Raw genomic sequence first — 21519 nt, forward strand, 5'->3', positions numbered from 1 at the left:
TTCCGTTTAATAAACACCGTAAAGAACTGCACCGTTTCTCCAAAACCACTCTACTATTTTACCAGCAGGCGAAAATATTTGGCGAAAACTTGCCGAAAGCTTTATTCGAGTTGCATCGTGTGAGACGACGCGATACGAGTTCGCACACGCGGCACGCGCTATCAAACCGTAACGGGTCATTCACTTTTGACCCTCCTCATAGCGCAACAAGCGTCAGTGTAAATAATTTCTTACTGTTCGATAGCGACTGCTGTGTATGGGTAGGTGTGTCCACACGTGTTCGTTTATCTGCCTCCACGTGGTCACAATCAGTCAATCCGGAAGTGAAACGCTCGATTTTTTGATTTTACATCGCTGCGAAGAAATTAATCTACAGACGTTACGAATCAATACTATTACTAGTATCGAACGATTATCGAAACACTATCAAAAGAAACTATTCGTTTGAAAATAGAAAATTGTCATTTGGAAGCAAGGAAATGAATCACAGCACGTTTATGACGCTCATCAACGTGGTTTTATTTGTCGAGAGACGACAACGCATCGCGAAAGGTAGGCATTCGAGAGATTTCACGTTGAAAAGCTACCTCGAAAATTGTCATTGAAGCGGGTACCTATTTTCCGACGCGGTTCAGCTCGCTGTGTATTGCGGAGAAATTGCGGAAGCGGAGAGTATCGTCGGCATATTGCGATGAAACGAGAAAAAGAGTGAACGAGAACTAGAGGGAACCGGAGCTCGCGATTTGAAAGGACGCCACAGGAAGGGTAATACGAGAAAAAGGGTGGAAAAAGGGTGGAGAAGCGGCTACCTATTTTTCGTTCAGCACTGTTTCAAATCGTTGCCATATTCCGCAGCAAATGAGAGATGCATAATCCACGGCCAGACCAGCCAGCGCACCTCGAATTCCAGCCGCGTATAGTCTCGCGGTGTAATGAAGCGTTTTAAATGCAGCCTTTAAATCAGCAGAAAAATGCGCGAGAGATGCACGAGTAAAAGGGTCGCGGGTTCGTTCTATGGGAAAAACGACCCTCAGCTAGCAGGGATTTAACGGATAACGCTGCATAATTGCCAGCTTTAAATAACAACGCAACGTTTTAAAATAATGGCAAAGTTCGCGATCAACCTTCTTCCCAGATTAAATTCCTAATTTCCTCCTAATTTTAAAAGATTTACCATTAACACCATCTACTTTATCGCCAATCCTTTTACGATTCGCAAAGGGAATTCCTTAGGGTACGGTAGCGTGAGTTGAAACTTGGATTTTTGGTCTGACGAGTAGCATTTTTTAAATAAACATGTTTCAACGAGTGACGGAAACAGGAGGGGGTAACTGAGCTGTAGATGACGAGGATCTTTTCATTTCCGGCCATCGCTTCTCTTCCAATCTAACGTATTTCACCCAATTTCCTTTCGGGTCGTCAAGAATCCAATCACTGTTAACGCTTCGTCCGACCTGTAATCCCGATATTACTGTTTGTCCCTTGCAACCCGCCTATAACAATCCCGATCCAGAGAAAACTCTTCGTTAACGATTATCGACTCTGTCGCGAGTAAAGCGTTTGGTACAAAGTTTATCGGGTTCTCGCCTCTAAACGATAATCTTTCGTCTTTCTCCGCGAACTTTGCGATATTTCGTCGAGGGACGAAGAGAATTTAATTTACCACCGCCGCGCCGCGCCGCGCCGATGTACTTCCCTTTCGAGCGTGCGATCAAAAACAGAGTACTTTTGCTGCTCGCCGATTTTCTTCATTATTCTCCTGGTTAATAAGCGGGTAACTGAACATTTCAATTACCACGAAGAGTGGAAATCTGATAATGGTCGGAAATCTTGGAATCAATTTCGGTATCAGACATTCAACCCTTTCTCGACATTCTACAAATCTCTCTGAACTAACATACATCTATGTTCGTGTATGTCCGTTCTCGTTCCCAGAATTCTCGCGATATTTCATCCCGAGTATCCGAAAATGGAATGCGCCGAATTCGCGGACAACAAGTAGTCAATACGAGACTATCGACGATATGAGCGCGATTATTTCTCCAATTCGAACTATTCGAAATGGTTGATCGATCGTTCAAGATTGAATTTTAGAAACCTCGATCAAAATTTACCAATCACAAAATAAACGGAAGCCTTAAAAAAGTGGCGCCTAACCGAACCAAAGGCAAAAGGGATGGAGTGATGGAGCGATAGAGCCAATCTGAGAATGAACTTTACCAAACCGAGGAATAAGGGAGAAAATAGGTGAAGGAAAATGGACGCGAGAGGAAGGGAAGGGAAAACTCGGGTCCGGCAATTTCCCGATGTAATAACAGGCCCTTGTTCGTGCAAAACGGGCACGATAAAGCCTCGGGATATTGCTTTATTCAACGGACGTTGAACGCAACGCAAGGCGACGCGACGCGAGGCGACGCGACGCGACGGAGTGGCTGCAAAGAGGCTTTGTTGTATCCTCTACTTCTTCCTTCGTTGCGCCAGAAAGGACAACTCACCGGCTTTGCTTAACTCTTGCAAATAAAAAAAGTTTCCAAGGCACGCCAAAGAATTTCTGGATGACTAAATGTACGACGTCGACCACGAAAGTGCAAGCAAAGAGACGAATTCGAAGAAAGTCGAAAGAAATCGAAGAAAAGGCAAACAAACGAATGATTCACCTACTTTTTTGGAATTTTAATGCCTTCAGGATGGAATTAATTCCTTCCTTCTTGTTGCTATCGCTCTCAGCTTCTCTAAATAAATAAATAGACTTGCAGACTCCCCGTGTAATCGAAAATCTGCGTATAACTATTTATTCATTAAGTGGAAGTACACCTTTAACTTTGTCTTGATCGTCTTTGCATTAAGTGTATCGAAAAGGAAGAAGAGTAACAAGTTGAAGAAACGAAAAACAAGTAAACCGTGTACCTACACGTAAAAACGAAGAAACCAAAACGCAAATCGAAGAAGAGTTTTGGTTAACGAGCTCCAACTGCCGCATATTCGCGAGCATATTTTTTTCCACAGTCCGTGGAGAACAAACGAATGGAAAGAGAGTAACGACGGGGTTCTGGATGATAAAAGAGACAAATCCCTCGGGTACGTACCGCTATAAACCAATCGACGAGATACTTCTGGGCCACGGATAGCGGCGCTACTAAAACTTTTAAAACCCACAAAGGAAACATTTAGGGGCGTCGAGTAGTGATGAACGAGCTTCTCGCTACCACCCTGATGTTCGATGTTCCTTCGACTATTCCTCCCTTTCTTTCTCGCTCGATTACTTTCCTAACTCGACCACCAGAGACGTAACTTTCCACCAGACGTTTACTTAATGCCTTCCACTCATTCGTCTATCGTCTCTTTATTTTTTCAACATTTCGCTCTGTTATGGAAGCGTTAATTAGAAAACTAGAAATCTTGTACGAGATATAACAATTTCAGGACAGCCTGTGTAACGGATATAACGTGGGACTAAGGTAATAAGTAAAAATCGTTAGAAAGACGCTGCTACCTGTTAGAACACGGCGCAAACTTCTTAATTAATCCTATTAATTAGGCGCACAGTTACCGTTACACTCGAGGAAGATTCGTTACGACTATATGAAGCTGCGAGACGTGCAGAGATTACGGCTAGAACGAGCGAAACGACGTCTCGTTTTCCTCTTTCTAATTCGGTCTGCAATAATAACGAGCCAACGTAAACGTGTAAACGTAGTTGAATTAAGAAACGTGGTGCAATTTGTCGAGACTGGCGAAAGAAAAGGAGGAAAAAGACGATCAGAATGGAAGAAACGAGTCGATTGGTGGATTCAGCTACGGAAACGGGTCCCCATGGAACGCAATTAAGTGACGTAATGAGATTCTTGCGATGACTATGCTGGATCGGCATCTTTTCAACGTATACTCGCGGTTTCGTGCGAAATTTGGAAATGGTTCGAATTAAATGAACATTCCTGCGAGCGTGAAAGAAAATCGGATACCGTTCTTACACCTAATTAAACTCCAAAGCTCCGCTTTGCAAGCTGGCGCTTTCTCATCGATTCTTTCCGTCCTCCCTTTTTTACTTCCATCAAATTCAAATCCTTTCCGCCTATCGAGGAGATCACGTTCTTCGGCTTTGCAACGATTAGCGACGTTCGACAGCTCTTTCTTCTTCAAATTTTCCAGCAATTCGATCACCGTAAAATCTCGCAATTCGCTTCCATTCAGAAATTGTGAAATACTTTGAAAAAATATCGAAGGATGCGTAACCGCAATTAAATTTTTCGCAATCAATTATCGTCGCATACGTGTATTCAGTGCAATTGGAAATGGTTAATTAACCCGTCACCGATAAAGATTACTCGGGCACAGAAATTATCCTACGTCACTTCGACCTATTTCTGCTCGTTCTTCTTTTTCACCCCTGCATACAATTTACGAGAAGAAACTCTGTAATTAGAAATTCTCCCGTTTAATTTCTACTACTCTACGGTATCGTTCAATTTTCCGAGTCCGTGCATACGAAGAAAACAAATATTGATTCAAACAGTTAAATTTTTTACATTTCGGTATGAAAGAAATTGAAAAAATAACGAAAATATGTTTTTGTTCCATTTTGTTTTTTGATTAGCCTCGGAAGGATTTGTCCATTTCATTCCCTGCACAGGGACATGGTCATTTACAGAAGTATCACTTAACTGCCGAACGAGTTGACGCTAGTTTTACTGATAAACGAACGCAAATTACACCGCAAAACTCGACTTTAACACGAACTTCCGAGAGTAACTGGTACATTCTGCCGCGATAACGAACCGTTCGTAGCTCTTTCCCTACCTCTTACAACCACCAAATAGAATTTTGGAAAAAAGCAAATTTTCTTTACGATTCGAATTAAGAGAATGGATTTTGAATTCACAATTGGAATTGGTGTAATTAGAAATAACCAAGTTTAACGAAAAGAGGTCAATTTGAATATTTTTCAATTTCATAATTTCACATTCCACGCATCTATCTACTTATCTCTCGTACTCGTTAAGTACTTGGCAAACATAATTTTAAAACGAATACCGAAACCTGCGCTATATTTAAACGAAATTTACGGCGTTGCAATTATAGAGAGGAAAAGAAAATAACTTCTGAGCAAACTGTAAACACCGTGACTCACAAATCAATAAAAAGTGAACAAATTAATTAGAAATAATATTGACACAACAAAAATAAGTTGATTTAAACTGAATTTTTTTTCATTCGATAACCTCGTAACCCGTTCGTTACCTAATAAACTGAAGTGTAAGTTATATTTAGACTAAATCTTAACCTATGTTAAATTTACGACAGACATTAGAATTACAAATCAAACGTTCAAGATAAAATTGAAAACATCTCCTTGGAAAGTTATAAACATCATTACGACAGAAGCAGTAAACCAACCTCTCCACTCTTTCAGCGTTAAATCGTTTCCATAAACAGATTAGCATTTCAGAAGGGAAACGTTAGAATAAATGTACATATAATAGTGTTTACTGACAAACAGCACGTGGTCAGTGTTCTCTCGTTGGAGCGTTTTACTACATGCGGGCACAGTCCTACTGTGCCATGAGCATCGAGTTGGCCAGGTCCGTCCTAAAAGGATTTTCGACTCCAGCGGACCACCCGTATTTTCAAAATCGTAAATCTACACCGCCGTGTGAACGAATAGTGGTCGCATTGTATTTTTTGGGTCAAGTTCCGAATCGTTGGCGCCGGGCCGCACCACGGCGCACCCATAAGCCCACGCAGCAAAGTGGGCCGAAATCTTTATTTGAAAAACTCTATTTCCGATAATCTATTACCGATCCGTTAATCAAGTTGCGGTCTCCGCATTTGAATGATCCTTCGAGGACCGCTGCTGACAAAAGCATTCTAGAATCTAGACTAGACCGTGCACCTTGTTTATCCGTTTCGAAACTCCACGTCGAGGTGTCGAAAACTTGCACGTTTTCGGGTGAAAGCACGCGAGTAAAGCGGCTATCGTTCGCTCGCGACTTTGTCGCTTTAACTTCGAATTACTTTTCACAAGTCACGTAACCAAATGCGATTCGTTTAAAATTCTACTTTTCAGATACTTTCGAAACGACGGATGGAGACATAAGGCGGACGATAGACGATTTCGTTTGGGAAAGTTCGATGCTTCGATCTCGAACATGTCTCGAAATAGAAGCGAATAAATACGGATTATCTGAATGTAAAGAAAGGCGAGTCTGTCGCATCAACCTAGAGACACAAAGACCAGGTAATTCCTATCGACATCGACCTAATTTTCTAGGAGACTGTCTCACCAAGTAAAACGGCGAAAGTTTTTGGTAACTGCTCGCGCGCATATTTTCCTTAAAACTTGCTCCACCGAATTACCTTCCACTCGCGTTAAGCGTTGAAACTTTTCGTAAAAACACCCGTCGTCGCGATAACATTAAATTTTTCTCCGCGTCGCGACGGGAAAAGCTTTTCGAACGTGTCTACAACATTATCCCCCTTTCTACTCGTTATCCATCGAACTGAACTTTACTTTCCTTAATTAGAGAACGAAATATCTCGTGGATAGAAAGGAAAGATTTAATCTCGTTCAGTTTCGTCGGTCCTCCCTCGTCCAGGGAGGACGAGGGAGGGTCCTCGTAGTTAAATTGAAAACGCGTTCGACGATTTTGTCGGTGGGCATGCATCAAGCATCTAATAATACGATGCTCAGTGAAATTGCGACCCAGTTAGGCTTTGACCCACTTGGTTGCACCGTAATCATCGTCGAGTGCTCTGCACGGATTGATATTGCAGGTAAACACGGCTCTCGTTTGCATGGGGACAGCAGCTTGCTTACTTTCCTTCCTACGATCTCAAAGATCTATATATCTGTCTTTCAAAGATATTTTCATGCAATTAACGCGTCTCGTCAAATTAAAAGTAATCCTTTCTAGGCGATAATCTTTGCTACTTCGATACCTTCAACCATCGAAATATCATCATTTTTTTTTTTTTTTTAATTTCTTTAAAATATCAACGCGAATCCAGTTTTCCAGTTCGTAGTAAAAATTTTGGGAAAGATATCAGAAGCGTTAACGTTCTCCATCTTTCACTACCGCGATTTATGCACACAGACTTACCTAGTTGGTTAACTGGACAAACAAAGTACCAAAGACCGGCTTAGCGGTGACAAGGAGCAAGATAAATGTTTTACTGCAAGATAGCCAGTGTTTGAAATTATCATTTCTACTTCGGGAAGATGGTTATTTTCAACTCGGACGATAAGGGTCTTTATAGGTGAGATAGGTAAGCGCAGTACAAAGAGCAGACAGCAAGGGGAATAAGGCTAGCAGCCTTACACGCAACCGATGCGTCTCGCATCTATAAATAGGGTTAAATCCCGAAGAAGAACGAACACGTCGCTAGTGGTAAAACGACCACCGAGGTTGTTCGCGAGGTCACCCTAGGTCGCGAATAAATTAAATATAGGAACGCCTTGATAATCGTCACCATCTCGAAATCAACTTCGATCACGTAACATCGCGTCGCTAGGCTCCATTTTTCACTACTTTTATTCGATAGACGACATCGATGATTTACCTGTGCAAGTTACAACGCGAAAATGATCACGGTTCATCATCGTAAACAAGATAATAAATGTAGAAGAGACGAGCGAGTTGTCAAATTTCGAATTGCAGCAACGGGTAGCCGAATGTTTTTGGGGCATCTGTTGCGCACGTGAGTTACGAGCTAGCCTTAAGGTAGCGTTCACACAGTCTTCCGTTAACCGATGCGACCTGAAGTTTCCGCGAGCTGGCACATTATCGCATGCTCGCTACGTCGAACTTTCGTAAAAATGTCCTATGAAATCCGATGAAACCGATGAGACGCGAAATTCATACATTTCACCGATAAAATTATATTCAACATTTTTCAATGAATACTTCTACTGTCCCGCTATATTCCAGATGATAAACACGATCGGCGTCACGTACGGCAAACGGTCGCTTTATTATTGTTTACACTGGAAACGATACCCGCGATACAGAGACAAAGGAGCACGATTTAATTTATGTGCTTTCATTTCATACTCCAATAGTTTTAATTACATGTACGGGTACGTCAGCATATTTGCACATTCGAATAAAAGGAAATTGAAAAAAGAATGAAAATTATACAGATTTCGATTATCCTTCTGTCAGTTTCCGCGATTTTGTATTGTGAACAGGTTAAAGAGAAAGAAAAAATGCTATACATTGACGCTATGTTGGAAACTTGGAAAAATGTTTTTACAACTCTTTTGGGACGCATAAAAACAAGGGAAGAAGAGTAATAATATAATGACTTACCTTTTCAAGACACTCCTGACCGATGGCTTTAGGGTCGACTTGCACTTCGAGGATGACGGAATTGGCTTGACTAACGAGACACCACATCTTGTCAGGTTGTATCCAAAGACGTTCGTACACACAGCCCTGCTTTCTTGCCGAAACTCGCGATACGACTCCGAAACGGCGGTGATAAACCAAAAACCAAAATTCACGTTCACTAAACTTTCGACAAGCGCATCTAAAACGATCTCTTCTCCGGAATCGCAGTTGGTCGGCGACCGGTTCTACCCGGTACGTTCTTGATCATAACAAATTTAAAACCCGTACTCGTGCACAGCTGTCACTGCGTGCTCACACACGACTTCGTCCATCGGCAACGTGCTCGCACTCGTATTACTCGGACGCGTTTCGTCGGCTTCCATTTCTCGGTGCAGAATGGCACACGTACTGACCGCTCCGCGCTGCCAGGATTAGTTCGCGAAATCGAATCACCTTTCAGTCTCTGTAGCGTGGCGCTAGTGTTGTAAACGCACCACACACGCACTACGCGCAATCCAACGTACCACTGTCTTCTCTGAACACGATCCGTTCGGTAAGGGAAGGTTAGGTTTACACAGCTGATTCCCCCTCCATATTTAGAATAGTTTCTTTTCTATCTGAACATCTAACCAATTGCGATAAGCGTGAACAGAAGCGGCCAATTACTTTGCAACTAAAACTGCGCATGCGTCAAACGCAAACAGCCAAAAAACTTAAAATTGCGAATGACAATGATTATTGAATTAACAGTCATTTTACAATGTATTTCAAACTTTGTTAATAAATTACAAGCAAATGTCTTTCAATTGTAGTTTTTAAGTTGTATCAATAATAAGTCTTACGATTAACGCGCTTGAAACTTTAAATACTACGGTACATATGTAAAAAATCGCAAAACGTTTTATGTAATAATTACGTAGATATATTATGCAATCGTAATGGCAAACATTGACAATATCACATTTTTTTCTTTTCCACGAAACGCAAATCATAATGAAAGCATTTCGGAAAGATTTAAGGTATCAATTACGAAACGGATTAGCCTTAAGTGTTTTTATTTTTGAACATTAATACTGTACAGATGAAACAGCTTGCAGGTGCAGGGTGTATATGTGGGGTATAATTTTTCTTTTTATAAATTAACAATGTTTAAAAATTTCAAATAAAACAAGTAGTACGTGCAGTATACATCATCACGAGAATCACGTTTGATGGGAAGCTAAACTGTAATTCTTGGGAGGCTGTATGGTACTTTTTAAGCGCATTTTATACCCTTGATATAGTAGAATTATGGAATGACATCTAACAACATGTGCTCAATGATGTACAATTTCTTGCTACCACCTTGACCTAAATTTTAACATTTACACGTCATCCTAATATATCTAAGCCTTGATATATCACAATGACGAAAATTCGTTCAATACGTTTGTATTACAATAGTAATTTAACTACAATGATCTTCAAACTTTCCAACATGGTGGTAAAAGTTTGCTATAGATACAATTACATTTATTGTCGTGAAGTAATTGCGGAAAAGGACTATAATAATAATAATTCAAATACCACCATCTAAGATTAAGAGATATACACTATTTGCAATAAAAGTACAACATAATGATGAAAAATACGTTTAAAGATATGATAAAGGAAATTACTTAATGTACATTCATAGCATATGATGTAGTATTTATAATTAACCCATATATTTCTTGAAACTTAATGATCAAAACGGTAATTCTTGTGTAATTGTGGTTTAATCTCATATGCCAACTCCAAAATTTTAAGCATAATCTGTAAGACACAAAATATTTTTAGTAAAATATTTTGAACTAATGAATTTTTGTACTTCAGTGAGTCAAAATTTTATTTCAACTTACAGCATTTTTGTGCATTGCCACAGCTTTATTCATTTCTTCAATTTTTATTTTTGTATCAGCTTCTATACGTGCTGCTACATCCTCTTTTGATCCCATATGCTAAGCAACAATAAAATAAGATAGATGTCTTTGTTTTACAGTCATTACAGCCTAGAAACATTTGATTTGAAGGACTATGTTATGTTAAAAATCAATCACCTTAGCTTCAAATTCACGGAATTGCTTTTCCCGTTCTTGCCTGTACTTTTCAATCTCATCTTGAGCTTCTTCTTTTGCTTGCTTCAATCGACGTGCTTTACCTAAGAATAGAAACAACTTATTGCTCAAATTTTATTTCGATAATTTTCATCAATTTAATTATTAGAATTTTTACACAAGGAAAATAAAATAAGCTTAAAATTTATATTTCTCGCATTACCTCTTGCATTAATAAAAGGTTAGTTTAACTTTAATAATACTCAGGTGTCATCTCGAAGCCTTTAATATTTTAAATAAAATACTACAAAACAAAAATACTACAATCTTTATCCATATAAATTCAAATATCAGTTTTCAATGCATTTGAAAGGTTACACCCATTTAAACTCAGGGTCATAGAAGAGTTTATCACAACGTGTTATGTTTAGACCGTATCAAGATTAGAGTAAGAATTATAACACTTGAACAAAAACTCACGTTTTCTAGCTTCTGAAACTTTCTCTGCAGCTCTTTTTTCAGCTGCCAAAAGTTGCTGAATACCTTGCGTTTGACTGGCCATCTTTGCAACCAACGTGAACAATGGAGAATGCTGTATTCTAAAGGAATCACAAATCGATCATATGACTTTGGAGTTTCCGTTGTTTGCCCCGCCTTAAACGATGGCGCTTTACGTTGTGCTCTCACGTGTTCAACAACTTGTAAATTAACAGATGCACTAACCGCAATCTACAAAATGGCACGAGCGTACGCTCAACAAATTGAGCTATTTCAAAAATATTAACATAGTTTTTAGGTTATATACATATATATATAATAACTAAACAATTTATATTAAATAAATTTCGTTTTATTCGTAGATAACATATTTAATGTACAATGTAATACGAATTAGTTTGTTTACAAAACGAATACAAATGTATTAAAGTATTCGATTTCCTTGTACGTTTTGTTTATTATTTAATAAAATTTTTTCTTGACGTTTCTTTTCCTCTTTAAATGCTTCAGTATTTGCTTTTCTTTCTTCTCGTCTTTCCTGAAATTAACAGAGGTTGATTAGTGACTTACACTGTACTATACAAATTCAAAATCAACAAGCTAATCCTACTTTTCTATATTCTTTCAGTGCTCTTTTTCTTTGCTTTCTTTCTTCAGGAGTTTCATTTTTTGGTCTTATACTTAATGTACTTAAAGTTGATCTCATAGTTTCTGCAATGGATTGAGGTCCCTTTGGTTTATTATTTTCATTTTGTTGATCAAACTGAGCTAAGCTTTTAGCAGTTAATTTTTCAGAACAATCTAACACGTTTCTTGGAATACCGGTTTTTGGATCGACTTTAATCTTTTGTGGCTGCTACGAAAAAAATCACAGAAATCATAACTACGTGCTAAATAAAATAAATAATTAAATAAATTATTATTGAATATCCTACTTTTGGTTCAGAAATTAACTTTGGATGGTTATAAATATTGCTGTATGTACTAATAATACTCTCACAGTCCCACTTCTCTCTTTCTCTTGCATCAACAACAAGTTCTTCTAGGCTGTTTTCATCCTCAGAACTAGAGTATTCTTTTTCCAAAATTTTCATTTTGTCTTTCATAAGTTTTGCAACATTATCAGCCTATAAAAATACAATAACGAATGACATTTTACTTACAAGTATTTTTGCAATACTTACATCCTCAGTTTGCTGTTGTTCAAATTCTGCTGCACACTGAAAAACTAATTCTGAATCTGGTGCTATATATCCTTCAATTTCATCACAATCTAAAGCACCAATTTCAGTATCATCATATGCTGCATACAACTGTGAAAATGACACTGTGTTTTATTACATAAAACAACATTTCATGACAGTAAGTACATACTTTTTCAAACTTATCATCTAGAAGTGTTAACTGTTCATTTCTTCTCATTACACTGCTACTCATTGAATATTCTGTAAAACGTGATTTTGTTTCTTCTTCTTTAAAAGTATACTGAGGGCCATTTAAACTATGTACTTCATCTTGTTCCTCATCAGATAATTCCATATGTCCTTCTGATGAAAAGTCAGATGCTTGACCTGATTCATTCAATTCATATTTGTAATATATAAAATGTTATGTATAATGTATTATTATAAATGTACCAAATACAACATACCATCATCTTGATCTTGTGGAAATTCACCATCGCTGCTGCTAACATTAGCCAATTCTATAAAATTGTCTTCTAATTGATTTTCTGGATCTTCATAATTAAAATCATCATCCATAGCTGCAACTACATCTGGATCTAAGTCTAATTGTAATCCAGAAACTGGAGCTGCTCTGTTAAGCAGTCCAACTTTTTCTTCTACATTTGATGCAAATACAGAAGATGGTAGATTAATTTTTGGAGCATCTTTATTATCATTTGTCTTTGAAGAGGTTGTATTATCTACACGTTCCCATTCAGCTGTTAAAGAATTGACATCTTTAAGATGTTGTAAATAATCATAATCATCATCAAAATATATGCCATATTTTTGCTGTTCTTTTCTGCGTTTATCTTCATCCAATTTCTTTTTCTCGACTTTAGCAGCTTGTGCATTTCCAACAGGTACAAGAACACGTTGCGGCGCTGTTTCATCAGCAATTAACGGATCTCTTTGTGATCGATGAACTAAATGAAATGTGACTGAATTTTTCTTATCGATAAATTTCTTCGTTTTTCCTTTCGGCTAAAAATTTAAAAAATACCTCATGTAAAAAATAACCTACCTCATAACATTTATACAATTAAATGTATTTTAAGCTAAAGATTTACCATTTTTGTAGAACTTTTTGTTCAATGAACAATATTAAGGTACAAATTACTGTAGAAAACTATTTTTAATTATTTGCAGAGTTAAATTCTGTTTATTAATGTGATACATGTCACACATAATATAAAAACACGATTCATCAGTGGTTCTCATGTTCATGAGAAAATTCGCCATACTAATATTACAAATTCAAACGTTTGCCCAATCTTTTCCCAAAGTATTAAAATTATATACTTATATATAGATACATAAATTATAATATTAATAATGCTTAAACTAAATATAAATTCTATAAAAAGGTTTATTTCATATTTGTTTTTAAATCTGCCCTTCTTCCTAACAGTAGTCAATATCAACAACATAGACTACTGACGTTCGATAAAGACGCAACAAACCTTCAAGGAAACATAAAACAATGGGACTCTTTGATCGATTAGCAAATCTTTTAGGTCTTAAAAAAAAAGAAGTAAATGTTTTAGTAGTGGGCCTTAACAATAGCGGTAAGTCAACGGTCATAAATAATTTCAAACGCGAGGATGACCGTTGCATAGACATAGTACCCACTGTTGGGTATAATGTTGAAAAATTTTCATGTAAGTTAAATAATGACGAGCAAACGACGTTCGATGTTGAATTGACGAGCTTACAGTTATTCTATGTTATTACTTGCACTTGCTGGTTTATTCAAGCACACAATTACATTAGGTTACAAAATTTATTTTTACAAAATATACATGAATACGAATCTGAATACATGACATATAAAACATTATGTTCCTTTTCATTTGTACCTACTTAATAACTTTATTAATAGAGTTAATCTTCACTTTATTTTGCATTTATTGTAATGTCACTAATGTCAGTGTTACTTGATATAATCAATTTAGAATCTTGCTTCTTTTCATGTTTTGGAGTACTAGTAAATGGTTGATTTTGTTTCTTGTAAACTGTTTTTTTTTTAAATGATGTTATCTTAGAAGATACATCATCATTCTTTACATGCAAGTTTGATTTATTCTTATGAAATTCCAGTTTTCTCTGCCTTGGTTTCTTTTGATTTGATTTATTAACAAGTGGTGTTGATTCTGTAATATCACTGTCATTTTCACTTTCTGAATGTTGCTTTCTATTCTCAAATTCTTGTTCTTTTTCTTTGTTTTTATCTTGAAATGATCTGGAATGTCTAGTATCTTTGGAGGTACTAGGTAAATTTAAAACATCATCAATCTTTTGTCTTTTAATTGTATTTTGTTTCTTTCTTACTTTTCTTCTCCTTTTTGAAAGTTCTAAAGATTTTTGTTCTGATAATAAATACTCCCCCAATAATCCATCATTATCCGAACAGTCTGAATTCTAAAAGTAATCATAATTATGTTAATAAAATGAAATGAATGATTTTTCATTTTAAATGAATCAGGATTTCAACATACATTCATTTCTAGTGGACTATCTTCATCTTCTTCTTTTGACCATATAAATGCTCCTTTATTCAATATTTTCTTAAATGCTTTGTATAAATGAAACTGTTTAAAACATGCTAAAGTTACTTTTAAATGTTTTATTGTCTTTGGATCTAATGTTTCCTTCGACATTGAATCTACTTTAATTTTATATGGTCTTATTTCATTAAAATTATATAGAAGATATATGATTATATCTATATATTTATCATTAATTTTATCATATACTCTCATTAGTTCTAAATTAATTTGTGTATACTGTAAATTTGCTTGCAAGTTGCAATTTTTTGTATCAGAAACAATATCCTACAAAGTAAAGAATATGTTTAATACTTCATTACATGTATCAAATTACAAAAAAATAAAAAATAGATCATTAACAGGCTTACCATCAGTGCAACAAATTGTTCATGTCGCATAAAATAACAATCATTATAATGTTTGCAAGTTTTAAAAAAATAAGGCAAGTCTTTTAACTCTTTGATGGACAGTTCTAACATCAAATCAATCAAGTCAATTGGCATTGGCATTAACCATTTTCCTAATGTAATTTTTTCTTTATTCATTAAAATTTGTACAGCGAAAGTATTTTTTTTGTCACATTTATTTAAGGATGAAAAATTAAATACACATTCTTGTTTTGTATACTTAACACAATAAAAACTAGAATACTTATACAATGCAGATTCTAACTGTGCATCGATATTTAGAATTTTCTTAGGACTTACAGGATTAGATACCTCTGATTCAACAATACAACATTCAGTGTTTGAAAATTTTGATATACCTAAATTACATTCAGTTTGATAGATTAAAAATTTTAAATTTTCTATTTGTTTTCTCAGCTTGCTTTTTAACTCGTTTGCAGATTCTAAAATTGAACATCATAATGTAACATTATATTTGACATTAGTATTATGGGGTTAGTTTTACTAAACCAATATTATACTTACCTTTATTTGTTTCACAATCATTTTCATTATTAATAATATCGTTAATAATTGTATGCATTTCCATGTTTATATCGTATTTTATAAAATTGCATTCAGACGCTTTTAAATGATATCGCGCCAATATACACTTAATACTATCTTTACGTTCAGTGATTCTCATTCATTTGCATCGGAAAGAAACAGATAACGAAGGGGGAGGTGGTGCTGTATCAAGTTAGGAATTAATATTAAATATACTCGTTGATTGCATTACTATATTTATTATACTACTATATCAAAAAACTATATTAAGATAAGTTTAATTACGTGAAAGTATCATTTCTTTTCAGTCAAAAATGTTAATTTCACGGCATTCGATATGTCAGGGCATGATCGTCATAGATCGCTATGGGAACATTATTATAAGGATTGTCATGGTATTATTTTTATAATCGATAGCAGTGACAAATTGCGATTAGTTGTTGTTAAAGAAGAATTAGATATGCTTCTTCAACATCCAGATGTAGCAGGTATAAATTTTTTCGCTATTTTCCAGTAATAGATACATACATACGCAGTTCACCAGAGTCCATAATTGCGAAAAGACCAGTTTTCGTTTTCCGCGCACCTCCAGTGCGCATCTTCGCCCTGATTGGCGATATTCCCAAACGAAGTGGAAAGCGATTAGCGGAGAGCTCGCTGCGTTCCCCCACCATCTTCCAACCTGCGCGTCGCAGTTATGGACTCTGGTGAACTGCGGTATGTATATATTAAAAATTGAATTTTCTATATTCAAAACGTTATAGGCCGCAAAATACCGATTCTTTTTTTGGCAAATAAAATGGATCTGCCTGACTCTTTGACTACTGTTAAACTTGTTGCTGGACTCGGTCTTGATCGCATACAGAATAAACCTTGGCATATACGAGCAACAAATGCGATCACTGGAGAGGGACTGCAATTAGGCATTGAATGGCTTACAGATCAAATTCGCGACATATTCATTAATAAAAGATAAAAATAATTTTAGTGCATCGTAAAAGTTTTTGCTGATAAAACTTAATTAGATCAAGTATATATATATTCTTTTTAAACACTAAACTTTTTAAATACGATTGTAAGTATCTGGCGAAAATTTATATTCATAATATTATGATTATTTCATTCAATATTTCGAACGATAATGATTTCATGAATGAAACATTGTATGAATGAAAAACACACACGTCTGTATGTAATGCACATACATGATTGTATAGTAGCCAGCTAGGTGCATATGTAGTTAGATTCCGTCCAATAATGTTATATAAACGCGTGTTTATACCGTAATTTATGTATATGTATATTATTTATTTGTAGCTAATGTGTATTGAAATTATTTGGTAGAACATGTATTTTACAAAAATTTTGTATCTAATAAATGTGCCTGTTTTGCCAGATGGCGTTTATAGAATTTTCTCATTGCTACGTCAGCGACTACCTGTGCGTGGGATTGTATCGTATCGATCCCTGTGACGTTTGAAGGATTCATGTGGACTTGTTGGTTGTCCATTAAAATCCATTTGAAAAATAATCGAAAAATGAAAGGAGATTACGCATTTATAATTTGTACTTTATTCGCGATTTTCTTTAAGTTCACACAGTGTAATAGTGTAAACAAGTATGCGTTACTAATGCCAAATGTTAGACCAAACAAGGTAAATGCATGTTGTCATTAAAATTTTATTCGATACTTTGCTTGTTTCCTTATGTTTTATTGGTATTTAAATAATAAAACACATACGGCATATTTTTTATAATTTTTAGGAAGAATTATATTTATGTACTCCAGTTAAAGTGGATCCCTCCCAAAATTACTATTTAACTGGTTTTGAACCAAATGCAACAATGGCAAGTGCCCATCACATAATTTTATATGGTTGTGGTAAACCTGGCAGTTCAAAATCCATATGGAATTGTGGTGAAATGGGACATCGTACGAATGACAAAGAAGAGACAATGGTTCCTTGCGCAAAAGAGTCACAGGTATTTAATATAAAGTAATAGGATACAAAAATACAATAGTTTTGTATGCAGGAATGATTAATGTATTTTATAGATATTGTATGCTTGGGCTCGAGATGCACCAACTTTAATTTTACCAGAAGGAGTGGGTTTTAAGGTTGGTGGAGATTCTCCAATAAAATATTTAGTTCTACAAGTTCACTATGCTCACATTGATCAGTTTAAAGATGGTGGAACCGATGATTCGGGTGTATTCTTGCATTATACTTTACGTCCATTGAATAAATTAGCTGGAGTTCTTTTATTGGGAACATCTGGTGCTATACCACCTAGAAGTACAACATATATGGAAACAGCTTGTACAATAAAAGAGAACAAAACTATCCACCCTATAGCATATAGAACTCATACACATTCACTTGGGAAAGTAGTATCTGGATATTTGATAAAACCAGATTATACCTGGACAGAATTAGGCAAAAGAGATCCTCTGACACCTCAAATGTTTTATCCTGTACATAATAAGGTTTCAGCTGAACAAGGAGATCAAATAGCGGCTCGTTGTACTATGCATAGTACACGAGATATTTGGACCTATATAGGTAGTACTAAAGCAGATGAAATGTGTAATTTCTATTTAATGTATTATGTTGAAAACGATGAACCATTATCCATGAAGTATTGTTTTTCCAATGGTCCTCCTGTTTATTATTGGAAAGATGCTGGACTTTTTAACATTCCTGATATAGAAGCATCCAGTTTATAAAGTCATGTTAATTACAGACATTCAGGATCGAAACTGATACGGATTTGAGGTTGTTGATAATGAAACAGAGTTTATGGAAGGATTTTGTCTATTTGTTGTAGAATAGCGCTCATTTCTTCCATGTTAGATAATAATTATTGTTCCTCTTTACAGTCTAATATATATTTTTATTTCATTTAAATTTAGTTTTATTAAAGATACTTTACATCCGAAGAATTGTATTTAGCTAGCTTTAATTATACTGTGTATGTATCAAAGTGGGGTAATTGTACCATGTGAAAACTAATTTTAAACAGGTTGTATATCATACTAGGCCTAAAAATAGTATGTAATCTTATTGTTCTTCTCATTTGTTAAATTTCGATTGGGATTAATCGTTCACGCACAGATAATGCATTTTGTATATGTATGCGCGTAGTTAATCCTATTTTTTGTATGTTCTTCTGAGCTGGTGGAAAATTATTTATTTGTCTCTAATTTATTTTGCAAAACTTAAAAGAATTTTCTATTGTGTATTTAGTTTATTTTAATTGTGTTTGTACATAGAATTAGCCTGTGGTACTTAAATAGCATTTTTTTTATTATTCATTCCAAAAAAGAAATTATTAAAAAAATTTCAACCGTTATTTCTGTGACACTTACTATTAATGAGATGCGCATTAATATAAGATGGAACAGTTACTGTTGAATTGTATACTGACATAAGTTATTATAACTAATAATAATTTTTTAAACTGAACAGTATTTTCGAAGTGTACGCAAGAGAATATTTTTAAACTTAAACGACTGAAAGTAAAACATAATCATGACGTACCTTGACGCGATTTTACTCTACGTACCGATAAGTGTAACAAATATAAATTATTTTCCAAGTTGTGCAGAGAAGGCGCGAATGAGTTTCTATGAATTTAATATTATACTTATTCCCTAATAAATCATGCTTATATTGAAAATTGTGAATTAATTAATTTCTTTTTATTCATCTACATTGCTCTTTCAATTTGATAATTGTAATCAGCTAAATGGATTGCGAGGTATTTTGTCCGGTAAAATGGGGATCCCCTTTTAAAAAGTATGTCGATGAACGTGGACGTACGTTTTTGGAAAACAAATGAACGGAGAAAGTGCAGCGAACATGTCGAAGAATCTAACGGAGGTGTGGTTCAACACATCACATCTATCGATGCGTCTCCGTTAGAGAAACTATCAATCTTTTCCCCAGTCTCCGATTGCAATTCCAATGCTCGTTTGAACCTGTTAATCATTTACTACCCAAAGGATTCGTAATTGAGCGGTAGAAATACTACAAGCGTATCAAATTTTTAAAAGTCAATTAAACATACGTAGCCATATTTTACTGTTTACTTGTATGCATTACAAATAATTCAAACGTGAACTGTGCTATCGAAATTGTAATTGTAATACGAGTTTGTGAAAGTAAAATTGACACGCGGCCTCGCCTCGGTTCGTTCCGTATTTCCGGTCCTCTTGTAAGTAAGTAACCATATGTACGAGTACTTTCGTCGAACAAGTCTCGATCGCTCTCTTTCGACGAAAAACCAAGGTCAGGAATGATCCTTAATAAGAAATTAAAACAAGTACTTATATATGTACTTTTAGTTTATCACCTGATACATTACGTTTTATCGATACAACGAAGGTGAAGCAAAAACAATCCTTTCGAATGGTATTCATTAGATTTCCGCTCGCGTAGACAACGTAAATAGATGACAACTTTGTACAGCATATACAGTTTATATTTAAGAGAAAGTTAATCGAATATTTAGTATGGTAATCGCGACGAATTTTTTTTCTTTAAAACGAAATATTTAACTTTCGTTCCAGATTTCGTAACGCGTACCATCGAAAGGAAAACGAACTCCAGAATGACAGGAATAAATTGTTGAAACTCTCTCTTTACACTAATGGAATGGATTTTCTTGATTTTAGCAATACGTTATCCTTTCACGCGGGTCAGATGGTTGCAATCTCTTTTTCACGAATCCATACTCTTCCTGGAGGGAAGGGTTAAAGGGAAACTGGTAGCTACCACCTATGTAGGTGGTTCGAGATTCCGAGGGGAGCGATAATGAGTCAATGAAAACGGGACGTCACGCGCGCATAAAAGTATCATCGTTGGTAAAAGCATGTCTCGTCGTTAGGAAAGCGACTGGAGCACATGCAGCCCGATCGGTTGTAGGTATGCTTTGGAGGCAACTTCGAAAGTAAGGCCTCGATCACGTTTTCTTCGATGTCAGCTTGCCGCACAAACTAAGTAGACTTTGGCACAACCTTTGTTTCCTTATTCTTTTTTCTCTCTATCTCGTCAACCAACAAGAAGAGGCCGTGATTTGACCGTCACCTCGTGTACTGCTTCCTTCCATACGATTAAGATCATATCTTAAACACTGATAAGTGTGAACAGGCTGGTTTGCGTCTCGGTTTTCAACTCGTCTCCTGCGCATTTGCACAAGGAGACGTAATTTTTTATTGCAAAACTTTATTTGTAAATACGCTGCCCATTAACGGCAAACGAGGCTACATTCATTGACTCGAGCCAGCGTATTTGTCAATGTGGCACATCTTCGAAGAATTCCTGTGAAAATAAATACGCGTTAACGCGATTACCGGACAGTAGAAATAGCTAGTGCTGCCAGATGAAATTTTAACCATACGGAAGATTCATTTTTTTAATTTAACGCCTTGATTCCATTGCATTAAAGCAGTGAACGTGCTCTCAAACGACTCGACTTTTCAATATCTTTCCGTTCTTTCCTCCGTATTATTTTTCTCAATTGCAGCAAACCGTTTGCACTCGTGATCCTTCGTTTCCTCAACAGCCAATAATTGGTATTCGTGCTTTATCTGGCAGCGAAATATTCGCTCGGAAATAGAACGGAGCAACTCGTTGAACTGTAGGTACTCATTCGTACTTTACACCACTCGAAGGGTTATTCTGCTGTTGTAACAAATTTTACTTTACATTTTATGGGGATACTAGCACTTAGTAGTCTTCTCCCCTTTCGGAAAGGAAAAATAAATAAAAAGGCAAGGAGCGTTGAAGAGATATTGTACATAGAAAGACTAGGGGATGCCGCATCTATAGGGTTGAAGTGGAAGCGGAAGCGGAAACAGAAACCGGCAGGGTGCTAACTCGGCAGTT

The 21519-nt window shown here is 36.0% G+C and overlaps 6 protein-coding genes across 9 annotated transcripts in view; 2 read left to right on the forward strand and 4 right to left on the reverse strand.

The window, feature by feature from the left end:
• The window catches only part of dnr1 (E3 ubiquitin-protein ligase defense repressor 1), a 58330-nt gene extending 49455 nt beyond the window's left edge, over nt 1-8875 (reverse strand). The window contains exon 1 of the mRNA XM_034331583.2: nt 8307-8875. Coding sequence (XP_034187474.1) covers nt 8307-8393 — 87 coding nt within the window. The 5' untranslated portion in view covers nt 8394-8875. The remainder of the gene's footprint in view (nt 1-8306) is intronic.
• Nucleotides 8876-9464: 589 nt separating this feature from the next.
• On the reverse strand, nt 9465-11059 carry Vha13 (V-type proton ATPase subunit Vha13). Its single transcript, XM_034331592.2, has 4 exons — nt 10883-11059; nt 10406-10506; nt 10208-10306; nt 9465-10121 (listed from the first exon to the last, which is right to left on the reverse strand). Exons 1-4 carry the CDS (start codon nt 10962-10964, stop codon nt 10047-10049), a joined length of 357 nt encoding a protein of 118 aa, XP_034187483.1. The 5' UTR covers nt 10965-11059; the 3' UTR covers nt 9465-10046.
• A 219-nt stretch (nt 11060-11278) lies between these two features.
• On the reverse strand, nt 11279-13349 carry LTV1 (LTV1 ribosome biogenesis factor). 2 transcript variants are annotated; one of them, XM_034331582.2, is made up of 7 exons: nt 13197-13349; nt 12552-13110; nt 12275-12471; nt 12085-12213; nt 11836-12027; nt 11511-11753; nt 11279-11438 (listed from the first exon to the last, which is right to left on the reverse strand). In XM_034331582.2, the coding sequence occupies exons 1-7, from the start codon at nt 13197-13199 to the stop codon at nt 11325-11327; spliced, it is 1437 nt and encodes a 478-aa protein (XP_034187473.1). In that variant the 5' UTR covers nt 13200-13349; the 3' UTR covers nt 11279-11324. The 2 variants fall into 2 exon arrangements, with proteins under 2 accessions (XP_034187473.1, XP_034187471.1); XM_034331580.2 differs by having other exon boundaries at nt 11511-11756; nt 13197-13348.
• A 93-nt stretch (nt 13350-13442) lies between these two features.
• Nucleotides 13443-17094, forward strand: Arl6 (ADP ribosylation factor-like 6). 2 transcript variants are annotated; one of them, XM_034331588.2, is made up of 3 exons: nt 13443-13787; nt 15937-16116; nt 16393-17094. In XM_034331588.2, the coding sequence occupies exons 1-3, from the start codon at nt 13610-13612 to the stop codon at nt 16602-16604; spliced, it is 570 nt and encodes a 189-aa protein (XP_034187479.1). In that variant the 5' UTR covers nt 13443-13609; the 3' UTR covers nt 16605-17094. The 2 variants fall into 2 exon arrangements, with proteins under 2 accessions (XP_034187479.1, XP_034187480.1); XM_034331589.2 differs by having other exon boundaries at nt 13444-13694.
• LOC117607641 (uncharacterized) lies at nt 13952-15884 on the reverse strand. Of its 2 annotated transcripts, XM_034331579.2 has the most exons (5): nt 15608-15884; nt 15044-15525; nt 14625-14960; nt 14458-14547; nt 14241-14395 (listed from the first exon to the last, which is right to left on the reverse strand). In XM_034331579.2, the coding sequence occupies exons 1-5, from the start codon at nt 15765-15767 to the stop codon at nt 14378-14380; spliced, it is 1086 nt and encodes a 361-aa protein (XP_034187470.2). In that variant the 5' UTR covers nt 15768-15884; the 3' UTR covers nt 14241-14377. The 2 variants fall into 2 exon arrangements, with proteins under 2 accessions (XP_034187469.2, XP_034187470.2); XM_034331578.2 differs by having other exon boundaries at nt 13952-14547; nt 15608-15782.
• A 21-nt stretch (nt 17095-17115) lies between the features above and the next one.
• Phm (Peptidylglycine-alpha-hydroxylating monooxygenase) lies at nt 17116-19310 on the forward strand. Its single transcript, XM_034331584.2, has 3 exons — nt 17116-17283; nt 17393-17611; nt 17685-19310. The coding sequence occupies exons 1-3, from the start codon at nt 17116-17118 to the stop codon at nt 18354-18356; spliced, it is 1059 nt and encodes a 352-aa protein (XP_034187475.2). The 3' UTR covers nt 18357-19310.
• Nucleotides 19311-21519: the final 2209 nt, after the last annotated feature.

This window comes from Osmia lignaria, chromosome 6 (genome assembly GCF_051020975.1).
Source record: "Osmia lignaria lignaria isolate PbOS001 chromosome 6, iyOsmLign1, whole genome shotgun sequence".
Classification (NCBI taxonomy): domain Eukaryota; kingdom Metazoa; phylum Arthropoda; class Insecta; order Hymenoptera; family Megachilidae; genus Osmia; species Osmia lignaria.

Bases quoted from the DNA above. Each gene is read 5' to 3' on its own strand.
- Vha13 (XM_034331592.2), bottom strand. From the start codon at position 10,964: ATGGCCAGTCAAACGCAAGGTATTCAGCAACTTTTGGCAGCTGAAAAA. The intron at 10,507-10,882 runs GTGAGTTTTTGT...TTCTATTCTTAG, and splicing joins AGTTTCAGAAGCTAGAAAAC to GTAAAGCACGTCGATTGAAG. The intron at 10,122-10,207 runs GTAAGTTGAAAT...TGTGTCTTACAG, and splicing joins TGGCAATGCACAAAAATGCT to ATTATGCTTAAAATTTTGGA.
- LOC117607641 (XM_034331578.2), bottom strand. From the start codon at position 15,767: ATGAGAATCACTGAACGTAAAGATAGTATTAAGTGTATATTGGCGCGA. The intron at 15,526-15,607 runs GTAAGTATAATA...GTTCAATTTTAG, and splicing joins TGATTGTGAAACAAATAAAG to AATCTGCAAACGAGTTAAAA. The intron at 14,961-15,043 runs GTAAGCCTGTTA...TTTACTTTGTAG, and splicing joins AACAATTTGTTGCACTGATG to GATATTGTTTCTGATACAAA.
- Arl6 (XM_034331588.2), top strand. From the start codon at position 13,610: ATGGGACTCTTTGATCGATTAGCAAATCTTTTAGGTCTTAAAAAAAAA. The intron at 13,788-15,936 runs GTAAGTTAAATA...ATTTCTTTTCAG, and splicing joins TAATGTTGAAAAATTTTCAT to TCAAAAATGTTAATTTCACG. The intron at 16,117-16,392 runs GTATAAATTTTT...AAAACGTTATAG, and splicing joins TCAACATCCAGATGTAGCAG to GCCGCAAAATACCGATTCTT.
- LTV1 (XM_034331580.2), bottom strand. The intron at 12,214-12,274 runs GTATGTACTTAC...TCATTTTCACAG, and splicing joins TAGATGATAAGTTTGAAAAA to TTGTATGCAGCATATGATGA. The intron at 11,757-11,835 runs GTAGGATATTCA...TTTTTTTCGTAG, and splicing joins AGTTAATTTCTGAACCAAAA to CAGCCACAAAAGATTAAAGT.
- Phm (XM_034331584.2), top strand. From the start codon at position 17,116: ATGTGGACTTGTTGGTTGTCCATTAAAATCCATTTGAAAAATAATCGA. The intron at 17,284-17,392 runs GTAAATGCATGT...TATAATTTTTAG, and splicing joins CAAATGTTAGACCAAACAAG to GAAGAATTATATTTATGTAC. The intron at 17,612-17,684 runs GTATTTAATATA...TGTATTTTATAG, and splicing joins CTTGCGCAAAAGAGTCACAG to ATATTGTATGCTTGGGCTCG.